The sequence below is a fragment of the Cricetulus griseus genome, chromosome 3, assembly GCF_003668045.3.
Source record: "Cricetulus griseus strain 17A/GY chromosome 3, alternate assembly CriGri-PICRH-1.0, whole genome shotgun sequence".
In the NCBI taxonomy this organism is placed as follows: Eukaryota; Metazoa; Chordata; class Mammalia; order Rodentia; family Cricetidae; genus Cricetulus; species Cricetulus griseus.
The window spans coordinates 15,324,804-15,342,364 of record NC_048596.1 but is presented as its reverse complement, the minus strand read 5'-3'; the positions used below and the strand labels follow the sequence as shown (position 1 = coordinate 15,342,364).

Here is a 17,561-nt window from a genome sequence, read left to right as displayed (position 1 = left end):
GCTGGCGTACCCCAGCTTTACGCATCATTGTACTTGGAGCCACTTTTTCAATCATTTCCTCTTATCTAGAAAAACGTTTAATTTTTCTGTAGTAGCAAGAAGAGAAGACACCTTATAAATTATTATCAGTTACTACCCTATCAGGTATCTACAGGAAACTTAAAGGAAAAGGAGGAAATAAAACAGAAAATTCCAAATTGACATTAGCAAAATCGGTAGTCGGTGAGCATGAGAGGTAAATAGCAAAAGCGGAGGAAGAGGCGGGGGAGGAAAAGAAGAAAATAAATGATAAATAAATAACCACGATAATTAAGAGTATCAGAGTTGCTAACAACCTCTCCACATCCCTAAGCAATGCAAGATCCCACTCACTCCCTGTTCTTCAGCAGTAGCATGCCATGAGGTCTTAGTTATGCTGAGGGGTCATTTGGGCATAGAGAGGTGCCTCAGAGGAAAGAACACTCGTCTCTCTTGAAGAGGACCCAGTTCAATTTCCAGCACCCACATGGTGGCTCACAACCATCCCCGACTCCTAAGAGACCTCCTACCCACTGCTTACCTCTACAGGCACAAACACACACACACACACACACACACACACACACACACACACACACACACGTTTATAGGCAAAACACTCATGCAATAAATCCAAAAGAAATATTTAAAAGTATTTTTAGTTCCAGGTCAGTCAAGACTTCTTAGTGAGACCTTTCTCAAAATAAATAAGATGATCAGACAAAAGAGAGCCATATGTGGTTTCATGTGCCTGTCATTCCAGCACTTGGGAGTTGGAAAGAAGAGGATAAGGAGTTCAAGGCTAGTTTGGCTACATAAGATCTTGTTTCAAGATGGGGGAAAAAAAACTCTAAAAAAGTGTAACATTTGATAAAGTGACTTTAAGTATCACACCAAAACACAATCCATAAAATAAATATTGATAAATTGGATTTCACTGGATGGTACACACCTTTAGTCCCAGCACTTGGGAGACAGAGGCAGATGGATGTCTGAGTTCTAGGTCAGCCTGGTCTACACACACAGTTCCAGGACATCCAGGGCTATGTCAAGAGACCTTGTCTCAAAAAAACAAGAGAGAAGCATAATAAAAATTATATCTGTTGTATAGACATGTAAAAGACTGGGAAGAACCAAGCCTTAGATTGGGAGGACATCTGCAGATAATTGTATCATCACTAAAGGACTGAATGCAGGATAAGAAGTTTCTACATCAGTGATTCTTGACCTTCCCAATGTTGTGGTGACCCCAACCATAAAATTAGTTTTGTTTGTGACTTCACAACTATAATTCTGCTACTGTTATGAATCACAATATAAATATCTGTTTCACAGGTCTTAGACCTGTGAAAGGGCTGTTGGACCCAAGAGGTTGTGACCCATAGGTTGAGAACCACTGCTCTAAGTAGGCAGGTGGTAAGTAAACTGGAGAACCTGATGTCTTCAGCCAGTGAATGAATAAAGAAACTATGATACATAAATGAGAATAGAATACTATTCAACAAATAAATAGGGACAAACCACTCCATACAAGCAGCTTGGATAAATATCTCACGTATACCAAACATGAGCTTTTTTTTTTTTTTAGATGACATACCAAGGTAAACATAAAGTATTTGTGTTCCTGAAGTAGTAAGAGAAGACAATTTCAAGTTTGTTTTGTGTGTGTGTGTGTGTGTGTGTGTGTGTGTGTGTGTGTGTGTGTGTGTGTAGTCACCTATGCATGTGTGTGTGGAGGCCATACCTCAGACATCTTCCAATATTGCTGTCTACCTTAGTTTTTGAGACAGAGTATCATTGAATCTTTTCAGCTAAGCTGGCTGGCAGCAAACAGGACACAGGATCCTCCTGTCTGTGCCAGCACTGGAGTTAGAGACTTACATAGGTGCTGGAGGCCTGAACTGAGGTCCCCATGCTTATGCAGTAAGCACTTTATATTCACTTAGCCATTTCCTTAGCCTAACTCTGCACCCTTTAACATGCACTTAAAAAGTGCTATATATCCCACTTTCCCTAAATATAGTCTGTCTACTATAATGCTTATTATTGCACACATGTATGCATGTACCCACATTTCTCTTTAGGTTTTTATGTAAGTTATCATCTCTAGGTGGACCCAGTGGGAATGAGAAGCAGGTTTTGTACAGCTGATGTGATCATTGTACAGACAGGCTTGGAAAATGTTACCCAATCTGCCAATTAATTAAAGCATTAATCTGGGAAGCAGCCGGCCCAGAAAATGTTTGCTCAGAGAGACAAAAGGTAGGAACTGAGTAGGGAGTGACTTGTATTTGCATGAAAATAAAGGTTCATAAGAACAAATACACACACACACACACACACACACACACACACACACACACACACACACACACACACACACACACACACACACACAACACACACACACCCACCCACCCACCACCCACCACCACCCACCCACCCACCCACCACCTTCCCTTTGTCTCTAAAAGTGGGATAGCCTTGATCATATCCTTAAAAGTTTTTGGCCTGTTTAGGAAAACTAAAAGGGAATTAACTTTGAAAGCTGAAACCACAGTAGAGTATAAAAAAGCAAATTCAACCCTCAGTACTAAGTCAGGTAGGCAGGAAGTCCAGGGCAGTGTGTTTTCTTGACCTGGAATGAAATCTGCTCCAGTAGAAGTCATGTGGTTTGGGGGGCTTTAGAACCATGTAGATCCCAACTCTGCTTATTGTGTGATTTGAGGCCAATTATTATCTTATCCAAAAGTTATTTTTATCAAAGACTTTGCTGCTTCTTCATCTCAGGGCAGTTAGGTGCCTGTGTTCTCTGCAAAGGAAAGGAGGGAAGGAGGGAGGAAGAGAGCGAGTGAGCAAGTGAGCAAACAAGCAAGCAAGCAAGAGACTATGAACCAGATTTTCTCTCACCCTGGAATTTCTTCAGTTATACTCTTTGTATCCAAGCTAAATCTTACCAGTGTGTCACTAAAGAAGATGAGGAAAATTGACTCATGCTTTTTGGTTATATTAAATAAGTATCATTGATTTCTTTTTTTTTTCTTTTTGTTTGTGTTGTGAAACAGAGTAGCCAGCTACTCTGGCTGGCCTGAACTTGCTGTGTAGTCCAGACTTGCTTTGAATGTGTAGTGATTTTCCTACTTTTGCCTCCTGAAAACTAGGATTATAGGTATGAACTGCCATGCCTGATGCCCAGCTATTAATTTCTTGATTGTGATCAAGGCCTGGGACTACAGTTCAGTGGAAGAACAGTTGCATAGCATATGCAGTGTCCTGGGCTCAATCTCCAGCATAACAACACAACAGTAATGAAATAATAGCAAAAAGTCTGATAGTCTAGAGCTGGAGTGATGGATGGCTCGGCAGTTATGAGCACTAGCTGCTCTTCCAGAGGTCCTGAGTTTGATTCCCCAGCAACCACATGGTGGTTCATAGCCATCTCTAGTGGGATCTGATGTCCTCTTCTGGCATAAAGTTTCAGATTCAGATAGGGCACTCATATACATAAAAATAAGTAAATAACTCTTTTAAAAAAATCCTCTGATAGTGTATATATGACAAAACTACCGTTTTTAAAAATTTTACTGTTAATTTTTAAAACGTGCTTTAAAAAATTATTAGTCTTTTAGAGCTGAATACTAAAACTTTTACAGCTAAAATGGTAGTGTTAGGAACTTAATTCAAATTTGTGTGTGAGGGGGGTTGACTCAGCCATGACGAACTCTAGCTTCATCCAACAGACAAAACTGACCTTTTGCCAGGGTTAACTTTTGTTAGTATCTTTTCATTTTTGATTTGTGTTTGTTTGCTTTACTTGCAGAACTCTCAGAGATTGAGCCAAATGTATTCCTTCGTCCATTTCTGGAAGTTATTCGCTCTGAAGATACCACTGGTCCTATCACTGGCCTGGCGCTCACCTCTGTCAACAAATTCCTGTCCTATGCACTCATAGGTAAGCCTTAGGCTCTGTCAGACACCTCCAACAGTGTTTCCTGCTTATCTTCATTTACCAGGTCTTAAACCAGCTAGTGATACCAGCTGTCCCTTTCCTAGTAGAGAAATAGCTTATTTATTATTCATCATGCTAATTGACTAAGTTGTACTTGAAGGGAGAGAACAGACATTTATGAGCAGTCCAATCTAGATACTGGGAACAGAACCTGGATCCTCTAGGAGAGCAGATTATTCTTAACTGATAGCCATCTCTCCAGCCTGATTATCCTTTTTTTAAAAAGGGTGGGATGAAAGGGGATTTGGGCTGTGTATTTTTTGTGTGTCACTTAATAGTGTTAATTTGATATATACAGTATAATTATATAGCTGATTTATTTTCATTATAGTAAAACATACATATAAACATATACATTATATACATATACATTATACATATAGATAGTTTTCCCTTTTAACCTTTTTTTTTTTTTTTTTTTTTTTTTGAAGACAGAGTCTCATATAGCCCAAGCTGACCTCAGATTAATTATGTAGAAAGAATGAATATGAACTTCAGGTCTTCCTGTCTTCACTTTCCCATACTGGGATGATAATAAGCCTATGCTACCACACCTAGTTTTATGAAGTATTAGGATTAAACCAGTGGCTTCGCTTCATGCATGCTAGACATGTACTCTATATCCCCAGCCCTCTTTAATCAAATTTAAGTATGCAATAGTTTTAGTTATGTCCACGGCATTGTGCGATTATTTCTACCATCTATTTCTCAAGCTTTTTCATTGTCCAAACAGAAACTATGAAATAATAACTCCCTATTTCTCCTTCCCATCCACCTCTGATATAATGGTGTATTTTATTTAATATTAACATTATTCCCTGTTTGATTTTTTTGGTTTTTGGTTTTTCAAGACAGGGTTTCTCTGTGTAGCTTTGGAGCCTGTCCTGGAACTAGCTCTTGTGGACCAGGCTGGTCTCCAACTCACAGAGATCCAACTGCCTCTGCCTCCCAAGTGCTGGGATTAAAGGCATGTGCCACCACCACCCGGCTATTCCCTGTTTGAAGCCATTGTAAATAATGCTGGAATAAACATACCTCTTTCTATGGCCTTATTTATTAGTTTTATTTCTGTGTGAAGTATTTCTGAACTTGGAATTCCTGGTGTAAAGTTTGTGTATATCACCTTTTTGTAAGTGCTACATTTTACAGATAACTTGCCCAGTAGGTTGCAGCATTTGCATTCTCACCAGCAATGTTTGAGAGTTTCCATTTCTCCTTGCTGTCTTCAGCTCTGAATATTACCAGTTTTCATTTTTGTGTGTATGTCACTTTGGTGAGCAAAAATCTGTATGTTGTTTTTATTTCATTGAGGTTGAACCTTTGAATTTCTTTTGTCTCTCTTTTGGATTTAAACAGTTGTTATAAGCTCTTTGTATAATATGAATAACAACCTATTAGCTATCATTGTATTATAAAGTTTTTCTCTCAGTCTAGACTATTTTTTCACCCTGGATCTCTTGATTGTTTTCAATAGTAGCACTTGAACGCAGGGCCTCATACTTGCTAGGCAAGCACCCCACTACTGAGTTATGTGTCTTTCAGTCAGTTTATTTAAGATGTGCATCTGCATTTTATTTTCAGTTGGTCTTGTCACTCCAAATCTTAATCCTTTTTCCCCTATTAAAAACCCAATGTGAAAGAGTGAGAAGCAAAGCTTGTTATGGAGGCGCACGCCTTCAATCCCAGCACTCAGGAGGCAGAGGCGGGCAGATCTCTGTGAGTTTAAGGCCTGTCTGGCCTATAAATGGAGTTCCAGGACAGCCAGGGCTTACACAGAGAAACCCTGCCTCGAAAAGAAAAAAAGAGTGAGGAGCAAAGAAAACAGGTGGGCAGCTGTTTTTGTTCCAAAGTAGAGAGACAAGGAAAGATGAGGCCTGGTTCTAGCTAGCCAGAAGCAAATGAATGACCTTTAAATTCAAGGAGAAGAAAACTTTTTATCTTTTCTAGAAAATTTGATTTGCTTAGCTAAAGCATTCAGGATTCTGAGCATGAGTCTTCGGTGTCAGCCAGGTTCTGAGTAGGTAAGGTCTCCAGGCCCACTAGACTCAGCTTCATACTTTGCCTAAAGGAAATGAGGCCCAGTTGCTGCCAGCCTTGACCTGAGCACCACCTGCAGGTCATGTCTCTTCACAGCCTCCATCAGCTGCCCTTCTGAGTCTTTCCCTTTGATCTTTTCTCCTTCCTTTGTCCCCTTCCTGGACTTGGCAAACAGACTGGTCATTGGAGACCTCGGTCCAGATGGTCAATGGAGCTTCCTGTGGTGGGAAAGGAGCATGCTGGGAGGTGATGATTGCTGTAGGTGTGAGGAAAGGAGCAGGAAGGAATGTACCAAAGCCAGAAAGCAAAAGCAGCGCTCTCTCTGAAGCTGGCTTCCAAGTGACCAGAAAATGAAGATGTTCTGGAGTCCCAAAGAATACGAGGTCTACTAATTGAACTTGGCTAGTTACCCTTTGTGTTGGCCACCTCTTAGGCTCAGGAACTCTACTAATTTCAGGTACCAAAACAGGGAAAACTGCCAGGTGTGGCACACATGGTTAAGCCCAACACTTTGGAAGCAGAGACAGAGTATCTGTGAGTTCAAGGCCAACCTGGTCTACAAAGTGATTGCCTGCCTTCCCTACTTGTCTCTGTGAGCTCACTTTCCCAAACTAAACAGCAAAATGAACTCTTCAGAAGCAGCCTGGGGCTGTAGCCAGCAGTCCAGGCAGTTCTGCAGGACTCTGTAGGCATAGCTGGAGGTAGCTCTTAGCCTGCTGCTTGTGACTCTGACACAAGAGTAGAGGCAGTTTAACCCTTTACTGCCAGCCTTTCACCTTAGTCATAGTTGAAATCCCACCTGCCTCCAACTCCCTAGCCTTAGGTCCTATTCAGTTTGTTTCTTTTTCTCAAAAACTGGATGTGTTTGGCACATGCCTTATAATTTCAGCACTTGAGAGTTAGAGGAAGGAGGATAAGGAACTCAAGGCCACACTTAGCCCTGTTAGGCTAAACAATACCCTATCTCAAAAATCAAAACTAACTAAATAAATGAAAACAAGTTATTTGAAGTAGGTGGCAGGATCTGTCTCTATAGTCCTGGTTGGCTCCAAACTCATCACTCTACTGCCACAGCCTGTCAAGTGTGACACCACACCTGGCCTTGGTATCAAGATTCTTGCTCAATGTTGTTTTAAATAAGAATGAGGAGCTGGAAAGATGGCTTAGCAGTTAAGAGCGATGGCTGCTCTTCCAAAAGTCCTGAGTTCAATTCCCCATACCCCCATACATGGTGGCTCACAACCATCTATAATAGAATCTGATGCCCTCTGCTGGCAGAGCACTCGTACATAAAATACAAAAAAAAAAAAAAAAAAAAAAAAAAATAGTACCCATATGGTGGTACTAGTGGCAGCTGGGCATTGGTGGATGGTGGTACACGCCTTTAATCCCAGCACTCGAAAGGTAGAAGCAGGCAGATCTCTGTGAGGCCACTCGAGTGAGTTCCAGGACAACCTCCAAAACGATACAGAGAAACCCTGTATACTCTAAAAAACAACCAAAGAGAAATTGTATTAAAAGATGAAAAGAGAGCTGGGTGGTGGTGGCACACATCTTTGTTCCCAGCACTAGGGAGACAGGGAGGTGGATTTCCATGAGTTCCGAGCCAGCCTGGTCTACAAAGTGAGTTCCAGGGCAGCCAGGGCTACACAGAGAAACCCTGCTCAGAAAACTGAAAGAGGGTAAAAAAGACAAAAAAAGAAAAACTACAACTTGTCGTTCAAAATTCTGACTCTACTTGCTTTTTTTTCCTATCTCTAGGCCCTTCCACTATAAAATGAGCAGTTTGCTACTAGTTATTCCCCAAGTGTGTCCCTAGACCAGTAGTATTAACTTTACCTGAGATCTTAAAAATGCAGGTTCTTAGATCCCACTGTATATTTATAAAAACCAAAGCTTCTGTGGGCTCACTTAGTAAAGTATTTGCCACACAAACATGAGGATCTGATTTTGGAGCCCTAGCACCCCCTGTGAATCCAGCTCTGGAGAGGTAGACACAGTAAAATCCCTGAGACTTTCTTGATCACCTCAGTCTAGCTGAACCGCTGAGCTCTAGGCACAGAAGAGACCCTGCCCCCCAGAATTAAATAAGGTGGATGTAATTGAGGAAAATACCTGACATTGACCTCTAGACTACACACGTGCATACACATATTCACACATGACTCACACAAACCCTACAGAAAAAAAGCTAGAAGTGAGCTGAACAGGTAATTTTGATACACAAGATATGCTTTTTGAATCAGTAGAGTTGTGCAAAGGGGCTTGCTAAAGCCAATTAGGGGTAAAATTCTTAGGTAGCTCAAAAGCCAATATGTTAGGCAGCTGGTGAGAAAGCCAGAGTCTCTCCACGCAATTTATAGGTAGGCCGTCTTCCTTTTTCCCTGTCTTCTTGACATGATTTAATCTGTCCCTTTTTGCTGGAACAGATCCAACTCATGAGGGCACAGCAGAGGGCATGGAGAACATGGCAGATGCTGTCACTCATGCCCGTTTTGTGGGTACAGACCCTGCCAGCGATGAAGTTGTCCTGATGAAAATCCTCCAGGTATGTGGGAGGGAAGAACAAGTAGGCTAATGGCCAAGGGCTGTTGTTGCAGGCTCTACTTACTGGGGCTGCAGGCCACATGAAGCTGTGTTTTGACTCTACTGAGGCTTAGAGTCTGACTCTGTTTCCAAACAAGGAGCTCAGGTACCCAAAGTAAAAGCTTTTCTAAGGAAAATAATTGAGAGCTTTAAATGAATTGGTATCAAATACCAGAAGCCCTTAATACGTTTGTGCCTCTGGTAGACTGTATCTGTGTCATCCGTCTGTTAGGTGTGTGGGCTTGAGGTAGCTAGAGTGAGTTATGAACTTGTGTCATGACCGTGCTGAGTAAAGAAAGGACTCCCAAGTCAAACACGTGGGAGTCTCTATCAGGTTGAATGAAATAAGGTCAGTACTTATTTTTTAGTTTTTAGTTTTGATTTTTAAGGCAGGGTTTCTGTGTAGCCCTGTCTGTCTTAGAACTTATTCTGTTGAGCAGGCTGACTTGGAACTCAGTGATCTATACTTCCCTTTTCCTGAGTGCTGGGATTACCGATAGCCCAGTTAGTAAACAGTGTGCCTTGTAAGCATGAAGACCTGTGTTAGATTCCCCGACACTCATGTAAGAAGCCAGGCATGGCAGTGAGTACACTTGTAATCCCAGAGAAGCAAAGACGGAAGGATCCTGGGTCCTTGCTGGTCAGCCAGTCTAGCCTAATTGGTGAGCTCCAGGTCAGGTCAGTAAGAGACCTGGCCTTAAAAGAAGTTGGGGAGCCAGGCGTGATGGCGTACACCTTTAATCTCAGTGCTCAGGAAGCAGAGGTACACAGATCTCTGAGTTCCAAGTTAGCCTGGTCTATAGAATAAGTTCCAGGACAGCCAGGGCTACACAGAGAAACCCTGTCTCGAAAACCCCCCCCCAAAAAAAAAAAAAAAGTTGAACCACATTTTTTAGGTTGATACCCATGTTATGCCCATAAACACACATGAACATACATACAACGCAAGCACTAATAAGAATAATAGTAAATTTACCCAATAGGTGCCTTTTCTACCTTTGGGTAAGCTTTACTCAGCCTACTTTGTTCATCACAATGTCTTCTCTTTCTTCTTTGTAGGTTCTTCGAACTCTGTTGCTAACCCCAGTGGGTACCCACTTAACAAATGAATCTGTGTGTGAGATTATGCAGTCTTGCTTCCGGATTTGCTTTGAAATGAGGCTTAGTGGTAGGTGCTCTTTCACCCTCCTGGGCCTGGTTTCTGGTGTCTGAGTATGTATACAGGATACTATCTTAGAACCCCAGAGAAACAGGATTTCTCTATGGTCTACCTTGGGTAACCTTAGGGGTTTTGTTGTGAAGCTAAAATAGAGATCTCAACCCATTGTTCCCAGGCAGGAGTAGGAATGAATCTTAGACTGACTCAGATCCAGAATCAAATCTACTCCCGTAGGGTTTCTGGGATTGACACCAATTGATTACCCAAGAAAACTCATCTAGCTGTCCCCCTTTTCCTGACTCAGTAGTACCACCTAGTGGTCTGGTGATGTCACAGCTACCAGGCTGAGCTGGAGCTGGTTTTAATAAGTTTGGCATAATCCTTGGTAAACACAGTTTGGAGGGGAGTCTGCACTGAGAAGTCTCCTGATAATAGCACAGCAAGTAATGACACCTGTGTTATTTGTTTTTGCCTGTGCAGAGTTATTGAGAAAATCCGCAGAGCACACTCTCGTAGACATGGTGCAGCTGCTCTTCACAAGGTAAACCTGCTGCTGTTTGCTTCTGCCCGGCTGCCCAGGCCTCTTGAGTCTGCCTGCTTCCACACAGCCACTTTAGGGACCTGGCCAACCCCACAACCACATCAGAGGCCATTGAGATTATAGATAGCAGTAGTTCTCCAGGCCCAGGGTTACTGAGCAAGGGAGAAGGAAGAGAGAGTTGCTGTGGCCTCGGGGAGGCAGAGGTTATTTAATCTCTGCTTCCCAAACTTGTATCTGTTTCTGTGCAGGTAGCATCTGGGAAAGGGAGCCTAGAGAAGATGCCAAATTTAAGCAGCCTGGAACAGGTTGCTGAGCTTCCAGAGCTCAGCCTGATTTCTGCAAAAGAAGGCCAAGGCTAGGGCAACCAGCAGTTGTACAAGCTGATTTATTGGCCCTTATCTTGGCTTGCCTGAGACTTCCTGATTTTAGCACTTGAAGTTCTATATCCTGGCAGACCCCTTAATCCCAGGGAAACCATGATCTTTGATTTCCCTAGGAAGGACTCCTTCATTCTAGATGCCAAGAATCCTTTTGTCCTAAATCTAGTGGCCTATTCTATATCTCCTCTCCAAGACTCACTAGAGAAGAATTGAAGCAATGACTTTTTAAACTTCACAATGGGATTTCTTTTTGCTTTCAGGCTTAATCCTTATTACCTGCACATTAGATTGCCCTTGGACTCTGCTGCCAAGTGTCTTACCCCATGGATTTACTGCCTTTAAAACACCAACTTGCTTTTACTACTTTCTTTGTTCCTAACTCCTAATCTCAGCTTTCAGCAGTGCTTTCCAAGGATGAGAAGAACCTCCATACTCCCAAGGGTGCTTAGTCACTCTGCTACCGGATCTACTTTAACTGTGTCTTACATATCCCAATTTCTATGGCTCTGAAGCTCTAAAAGGGATGAGATTAGCTTTTCTTTAACTAGATTGAGACTAAACTAAGAGACAAGGATACTGTGGGCCAATACACCTTTGCTATGACTGGTATAGAGGAGGACATTGTCATTATTCTCAAAGACAGTCATGTCATTCTCTATCTTATAGGTTACCTCAGTTTAAAGAAGAACCCAAGAGCTATGTGGGAACCAACATGAAGAAGGTGGGGTCTGATCTGAAAGTTCATCTGCTGTCTCCTGTCCAAACCTCCTTAACTTCCAGACTTCAATACTATGGAATAGTATTGCTCAGTAGCAAAGACATGCTTTTGCCTAGATGGGTCTACTTGAAATCTACAATTAGCTGTCACTCCTATAGTCAGAAATATACCCCCATGGACCTCTCCTTCCTCAGGCTTTCCTTTCTGATCTGTCTTTGTTGACCTGCTATGTATGCTGATGAGCCAGTCCTTAAAGAAACTGGACGGGGCTTACCAAGCTGAGCTAAAGATGCATGTTGACAAAGATGAAAGTCTGGCCATCCCCTTGTGACTCATTCTTGTCAGCAAGTAAGAGTCCTAGAGAGGCTATGCCCCTGCTCCTTCCTAATGCTGAATAATATGGGCCTTGCTTGCTCTAGTCTCTGTTGAAGAGATCAAATCAAGCTGTACTCCAGATCAAGGGTTCTCAAACTACTAGGAAAAAATAAATGGTGGTCAGGATGGCCTCTTTGTGTGTTGAACTGAAACTCTGAACTTCTCGGCCTCAGATGAGTTTCTACATATGACCCTTGGCTATTTGGTGCATGCACCTGACCTGCCCCTGATCCCTTCCATTCATCCCCATTCCTGCCCTGTGCCCTGTCTGAGTTTATTTCACTCTGTTTAAATCGTGCGTTTGCCTGTCTTTCACAGATTTCTCCATGTCTCCTCAACAAACTGGAGCTAAGTAGTGGGGAGCAGACCAAAGCCCTGAACCAGTTAGAGAGGGTACTACTCTTTAAGAACCTCAAGGTCTCTCTCCCACTCCCTCTCCTCCCCCCATTTATTTGTTTATTTGTTTATTTTTGTATGTAACACTGGGTCCCGGGTCCCATTTCTGTTGCTCAGAGCACAGCTTACCCACTGTAGTAGCACAGCTTGGCTTTTGAAGAGTTGCACTTGTTTGTAGCTTTGCAGTACTGGGAATTCTCCTGGGGTTTCTGGTTGCCTGGAAGCAGAACTAAGTCTTGAACATCACATAGTGAGCTTAGCGAGCCTGGGTCTTGCTTTCATCTTGTGGGGAAGCTAAAGACCCACCATTTCTAGGGAAACTATAGGGACCGAGATCCTTCCTTCTCCCCTCCTGTGTCTCGAGCTGATGTAGAGGGCCTAAGCATAGTCCTTGAGTAGATCTGGGTACCAGGCTGTGTTGGTGGGCAAAGGCAGTACATCCTGTGAGGACCTTCTATTTCTTGGTTACATAAAAGGAATTGTTGCAAGATTTAGATCTCTAAGTTGATAGACAAGAACTAGGGACCATGGCAGCCTAGGACACTGGGAATTTTCTAATATCTGCAAAGATATCCTCTGTCCTTTAAAATTCAAAATGTAGGTGAGTTTGGTAGAGGAAGGAGTATAAGCTAAAGATTGCCTGAGCCCTTGAAATATCCTGGATTTTGAAAGAAGATGAGAAAGGGAAAGGGATGTTTGGTTATCCATCACAAGAGTGTGCATGCCAGAGGTGTGATTGTAAAGATTCCTGTCACTGAAGATAAAATAACTTTCTGTGTGAGTGTTCTGTAGCTAGGGGTGTGTCTCTGTCCTAATTGAATGCATTGTCTCATTTTGTGTTTGCATATTTAAAATTTTCAGCTCTCTTCAGTGGCTAGTCTGCATGTTGCCACGATTATTTGCCTAGTGCCTGTACTATTTTTATAAATCTACTGCTGGGCTTTGGAATATAGAATTGTACAGATAAGGTGGCATAATATTCCACAGACACCTGCTGTCTGTCATGTACCTTAGAGCCTGAGGACAGGGAACAGCAACAGTGAGGCCTTTGTGAAAACTGCCAGCCTTCAGACTCCTGTACCAGTTAGGAAGCCAGGGACACTCACTGAAATAACCTACTTGGAGCTAGCTTTGCAGAATACAGAGTGGCAGATAGGAAATCCAGATTCTTGTATGGAAAAGATGTCCATGACTAACTGTCATTCTCAGTAGAAGTGGGGCTGATACAGAAGAGCCTCCTGGGAAGGAGAGTTACCTCATAAATCTTCTGTTGTTTGGACTTTTTGGAGCTCAGTGATAATGACCAGTAAGGCCAGATGGTCCTTGTCTTCTTTCATTGATCCCTTGGGTTTCTTGCTCTCTATTTGTCTTATTCTTGTCCCAGATCAGTTTTTACTAAGAGTGTGATGCATCTGAACTCCAAGGTCCCTGGAAAGAGCATCCTTCTGGTTCCTGTGTAGTCAGAGGAGCTCAGATTTAGGCATATGACTGCAGGTGTTTTGGAGGTGGAGGGACAAGAAGATGAATCCAATGAGAAGTTGGTACTGTGTTAAGAACTGGGAGAAAGGTTCAGTTTAAGGGCCTCTCACCTTTATTGGGAAGAAAGGAAGGAAGGAATATTTATCTGGTTTCTTAGTATGTGATCAGAGACTGTCAAAGCTTTGAGAGTGAGAGAGCCTGAAGAAAAAATTTATCAGAAGAAATTAACAGATCCTGTAAAATTGCATCTTGTGGTGTTGGGGATATAGTTCATTTGGAAGAGTCTTTGCTCACATATACAAATCACTGGGTTTGAGCCCCAGCACCACGTAAGTGGAGTGTGGTAGCACACATCCTAGCATTTGGGAGGTAGAAGCAGAACCCAAAGTTCAAGGCCATCCTTGGCTATATTGTGAATCTGAGGTCTTCCCAGTAAATAACATAATAAACAAACAGCCGGTACCCAGGAAGGACGGGTGTGAGAAGGACGGGAGGTTTTATTGCTGTGTCACAGTTGGGAGCAGCAGCACGGCATGGCCCTCCATTCTAAACACCACAGGTAAATTGGAGTATCACTCCTATCTCTAAAAGATTAACTTTTGACCATCCATTTTAATGCAAAAATTCCAGAATAAGAGTGTCCTTATGGTCTAGGTCCCAGTCCATGCTTTAATGAGAAGGCTTTGAATCTGGATAGGAAGGAGTGGGTGCTCATAGTTGGACAAGAACTAGAACTAGGCACTGCTCTGCAGAGTGACTCTGGAAGAAAGTTGTTCCACAGGCCTGTAGGCAAAGCTTACCTGTTCAGAGAGGCCCATGCATCATATATAGCACCTGAGACCCAGGAAGCAGTGATAAATGTGACAGCTGGCTGTGTTAATAACGAGTCCAAAAGCCGAATGTCACTTTCCATGTGGAGGCCACTGAGCCTCTCCAAAAGCTGCTAATGTAGAGGCACAGGTGTGTGGTCTGCTGGTCTGGTTTATCTAACAGTGATATGAGATATGAGCTGTTTCCTAGAGACCAGAAGGATAAGTGCTGAGATAGTCTAGGAATGGCATCTTTGTTTAAATTACGCTTTTAGTCTGGATACTAACGATGTGTGATGTTTCCAGCTGAAAATGAGAGCGGGAGGCATGAGCGACTCATCCAAGTGGAAAAAGCAGAAAAGATCCCCTCGGCCCCCGCGTCACATGACCAGAGTCACACCAGGTTCAGAGCTGCCCGCCCCAAATGGAGCCACCTTATCCTGTAACCTCACCAGTGAGTGCCTTGGGTTGCTTCTGCTGATGAAAACAGATAGAAAAGTTCCTTTCTGTCTCAGGGAGGGGATTTAAAGTGGAAAGCCAATCAACTGAGAGGCTTTGGTCTTTCTGCAGAGAACCGAAAGGTACTTTCCAAACCATTTATGACTTCAGGTCATTCCCTTTTCAGAGAGATTCTCACTACTCCATAGACATTTATAGAGGAGCATTCAGTCTGAGAAGCAAGACCCTGGTCCTGTAGAGGCTTTCTTCACCTTCAAGTTTCATTCCTTTGTCAGGTGGCATGCCTTTCATTGATGTGCCCTCATCCATCTCCTCTGCAAGTTCAGAAGCTGCCTCAGCAGTGGTCAGTCCCTGTACAGACAGTGGCCTGGAATTATCCTCCCAGACCACCTCCAAGGAGGACCTCACTGACCTAGAGCAAGCTGGTTCCCCAAGGGAAAGCACAACCACAGAGTCTGGGAGCAATGAGATAGGAGTTTCCGATCAGCTTGACCCTCAGGTATGACTGATCCCTAAGGCACCTCTTCAGTTTGTTACTGTAGGAGCTGGCTTATTCTTTTGGGTTTTGTACCCAAGCCTTGTCTTAAAAGAAGGTTGGGCTGAGCATGGTGATGCATGTCTTTAATCTCAGCACTCAGGAGGGAGTGGGCTTTTACAGGAAGGTAATCACCTAAATCCTGAGCATATGAGAACTTTTGCACCTATGGGCTACTGTCACCCTAGATCAGTGGTGCCTCGGATGGCTTTGGCCATCTTACATTGATTCATAAATCAATGAGCTATGGTCCATTGAAGACAGCTTGGAAGATATATACTTCAGAGAAATAAATTCTAAGTTGTTCTTGCCTCGTCTCTGTTCCTGTATCTAACTGCTACTGGTAATAGCAGGAAGGGTCCCATGTGGAAAAGGCCCAGTCAGCATCGGTGGAATCTATCCCTGAAGTGTTGGAGGAGTGCACATCTCCTCCTGACCACTCTGCCTCTGTCCATGACATGGATTATGTCAATCCCCGGGGTGTTCGCTTCACACAGTCCTCCCAGAAGGAAGGTAGGTCCTCTCTGGAAGGCTCTGCCCATCCATCTGCCCCATCCTACCAGATAAACTTTCTGAGCCTAGACCAGCTTAGATGAGTCCCATTTTCTAGATAGGAAATGGAATCAATCTATAAAATTATTGGTGTGTATGGAACCTTCCCTGAGTCATTTAGAGAAGGACTTTGGGAGACTATAGGAAGAGAGAAGGAACAATATAAAGCTTGGGACTTTTGACAAAAATTCTTGATTCTGATTTCATCCAATAAGAGAAGGGTAGTGGATCCTTCTCCTTGAAGGAAATTAATTTCTGAAATTGCCATAGATAGGGGTTAGAAGATGGTTCAGTGGGATAAGATTACTTTTCTGCAAGCATGAGGACCAGAGTTCAAATCCTTGGACAAGCATGTAAAGAGCTAGGCATGGCTGTATATGCTTGTAACCCCAGCATTGGATATGCAGACATGTGGGTCCTAAGAGTTTGCTGAAGGGGCTGGAGAGATGGCTCAGTGGTTAAGAGCCCTGATCTGTTACTACAATCTGACACCCTCACACAGACATACATGCCCGAAAAACACCAATGCAAATAAAACAAAAATAAATATTTTTTTTTTAATTCGCTGAAACAGCTAATTTCTAATTCAACTAGAGACCCTGTTTAAGGCAATGAAACAGCAATAAGAGGAAGACATCTGACATCCTGCTGTGGCTTCCATATACAGTCACATTCACTGCACACTACACGCACATGTACACACACACAGCACCCACCCATCGTCCCGTGCACCCCACACACAGACACAGTTTTTCTCATGGATGACTCAGATCCAAGTGTTGTCGAGCAGCTGGGATATATCTTAGTGTTCTTGTTCTTCCCACCTTCCCAGGCACAGCTTTGGTTCCTTATGGTCTTCCTTGCATCCGAGAGCTCTTCCGCTTCCTTATCTCCCTCACAAACCCACATGACCGCCACAACTCAGAGGGTATGATCCACATGGGACTGCATTTGCTGACAGTGGCTCTGGAGTCAGCCCCTGTAGCCCAGTGCCAGACCCTCTTGGGTCTCATCAAGGATGAGATGTGTCGCCACTTATTCCAGGTGAGATTAGATTGCTTAGGGCTGGAGAGATGGCTCAGCAGTTAAGAACACTGGCTGTTCTTTCAGAGGACCTGGGTTTGATTCCCAGCACCCATGTGGTGGTTCATAGTTGTCTATAACTCCAGGTCCAGGGAATCCAACACACTCACACAGACATACATGCAGGCAAAACAGCAATGCACATAAAATAAAAATAAATAAATCATTTAAAAAGATGCTGGTAAAAGAAAAAAAGACTAGATTGCTCAGAGATTTTAGTTATTTTTGAGATTGAGAAGCCAGAGAACCCTAAGAAACCACCTCCCTTTCTGTTGGCCAGAAGTCACAATAAAAGGGTTCCAGTAGCTCTCCAAGGAATTGAGGAACTAACAGCTAAATTGAGAGCTCTGTCAGAAACTCAAGTGTGGTGGTATCTAAAATCCAGCACTTAGGAGAGAGGGCAGGAAGCTAAGGAATTCAAGATC

General features: G+C 43.0%; 1 protein-coding gene across 1 annotated transcript in view; it reads left to right on the top strand.

Moving 5' to 3' along the window:
* The window catches only part of Gbf1 (golgi brefeldin A resistant guanine nucleotide exchange factor 1), a 118,278-nt gene that overhangs the window by 73,992 nt on the left and 26,725 nt on the right, over positions 1 to 17,561 (top strand). The window contains 9 exon segments of the mRNA NM_001246686.1: positions 3,839 to 3,970; positions 8,494 to 8,612; positions 9,710 to 9,818; positions 10,290 to 10,350; positions 11,397 to 11,451; positions 14,814 to 14,961; positions 15,242 to 15,465; positions 15,855 to 16,014; positions 16,886 to 17,097. Coding sequence (NP_001233615.1) covers positions 3,839 to 3,970; positions 8,494 to 8,612; positions 9,710 to 9,818; positions 10,290 to 10,350; positions 11,397 to 11,451; positions 14,814 to 14,961; positions 15,242 to 15,465; positions 15,855 to 16,014; positions 16,886 to 17,097 — 1,220 coding nt within the window.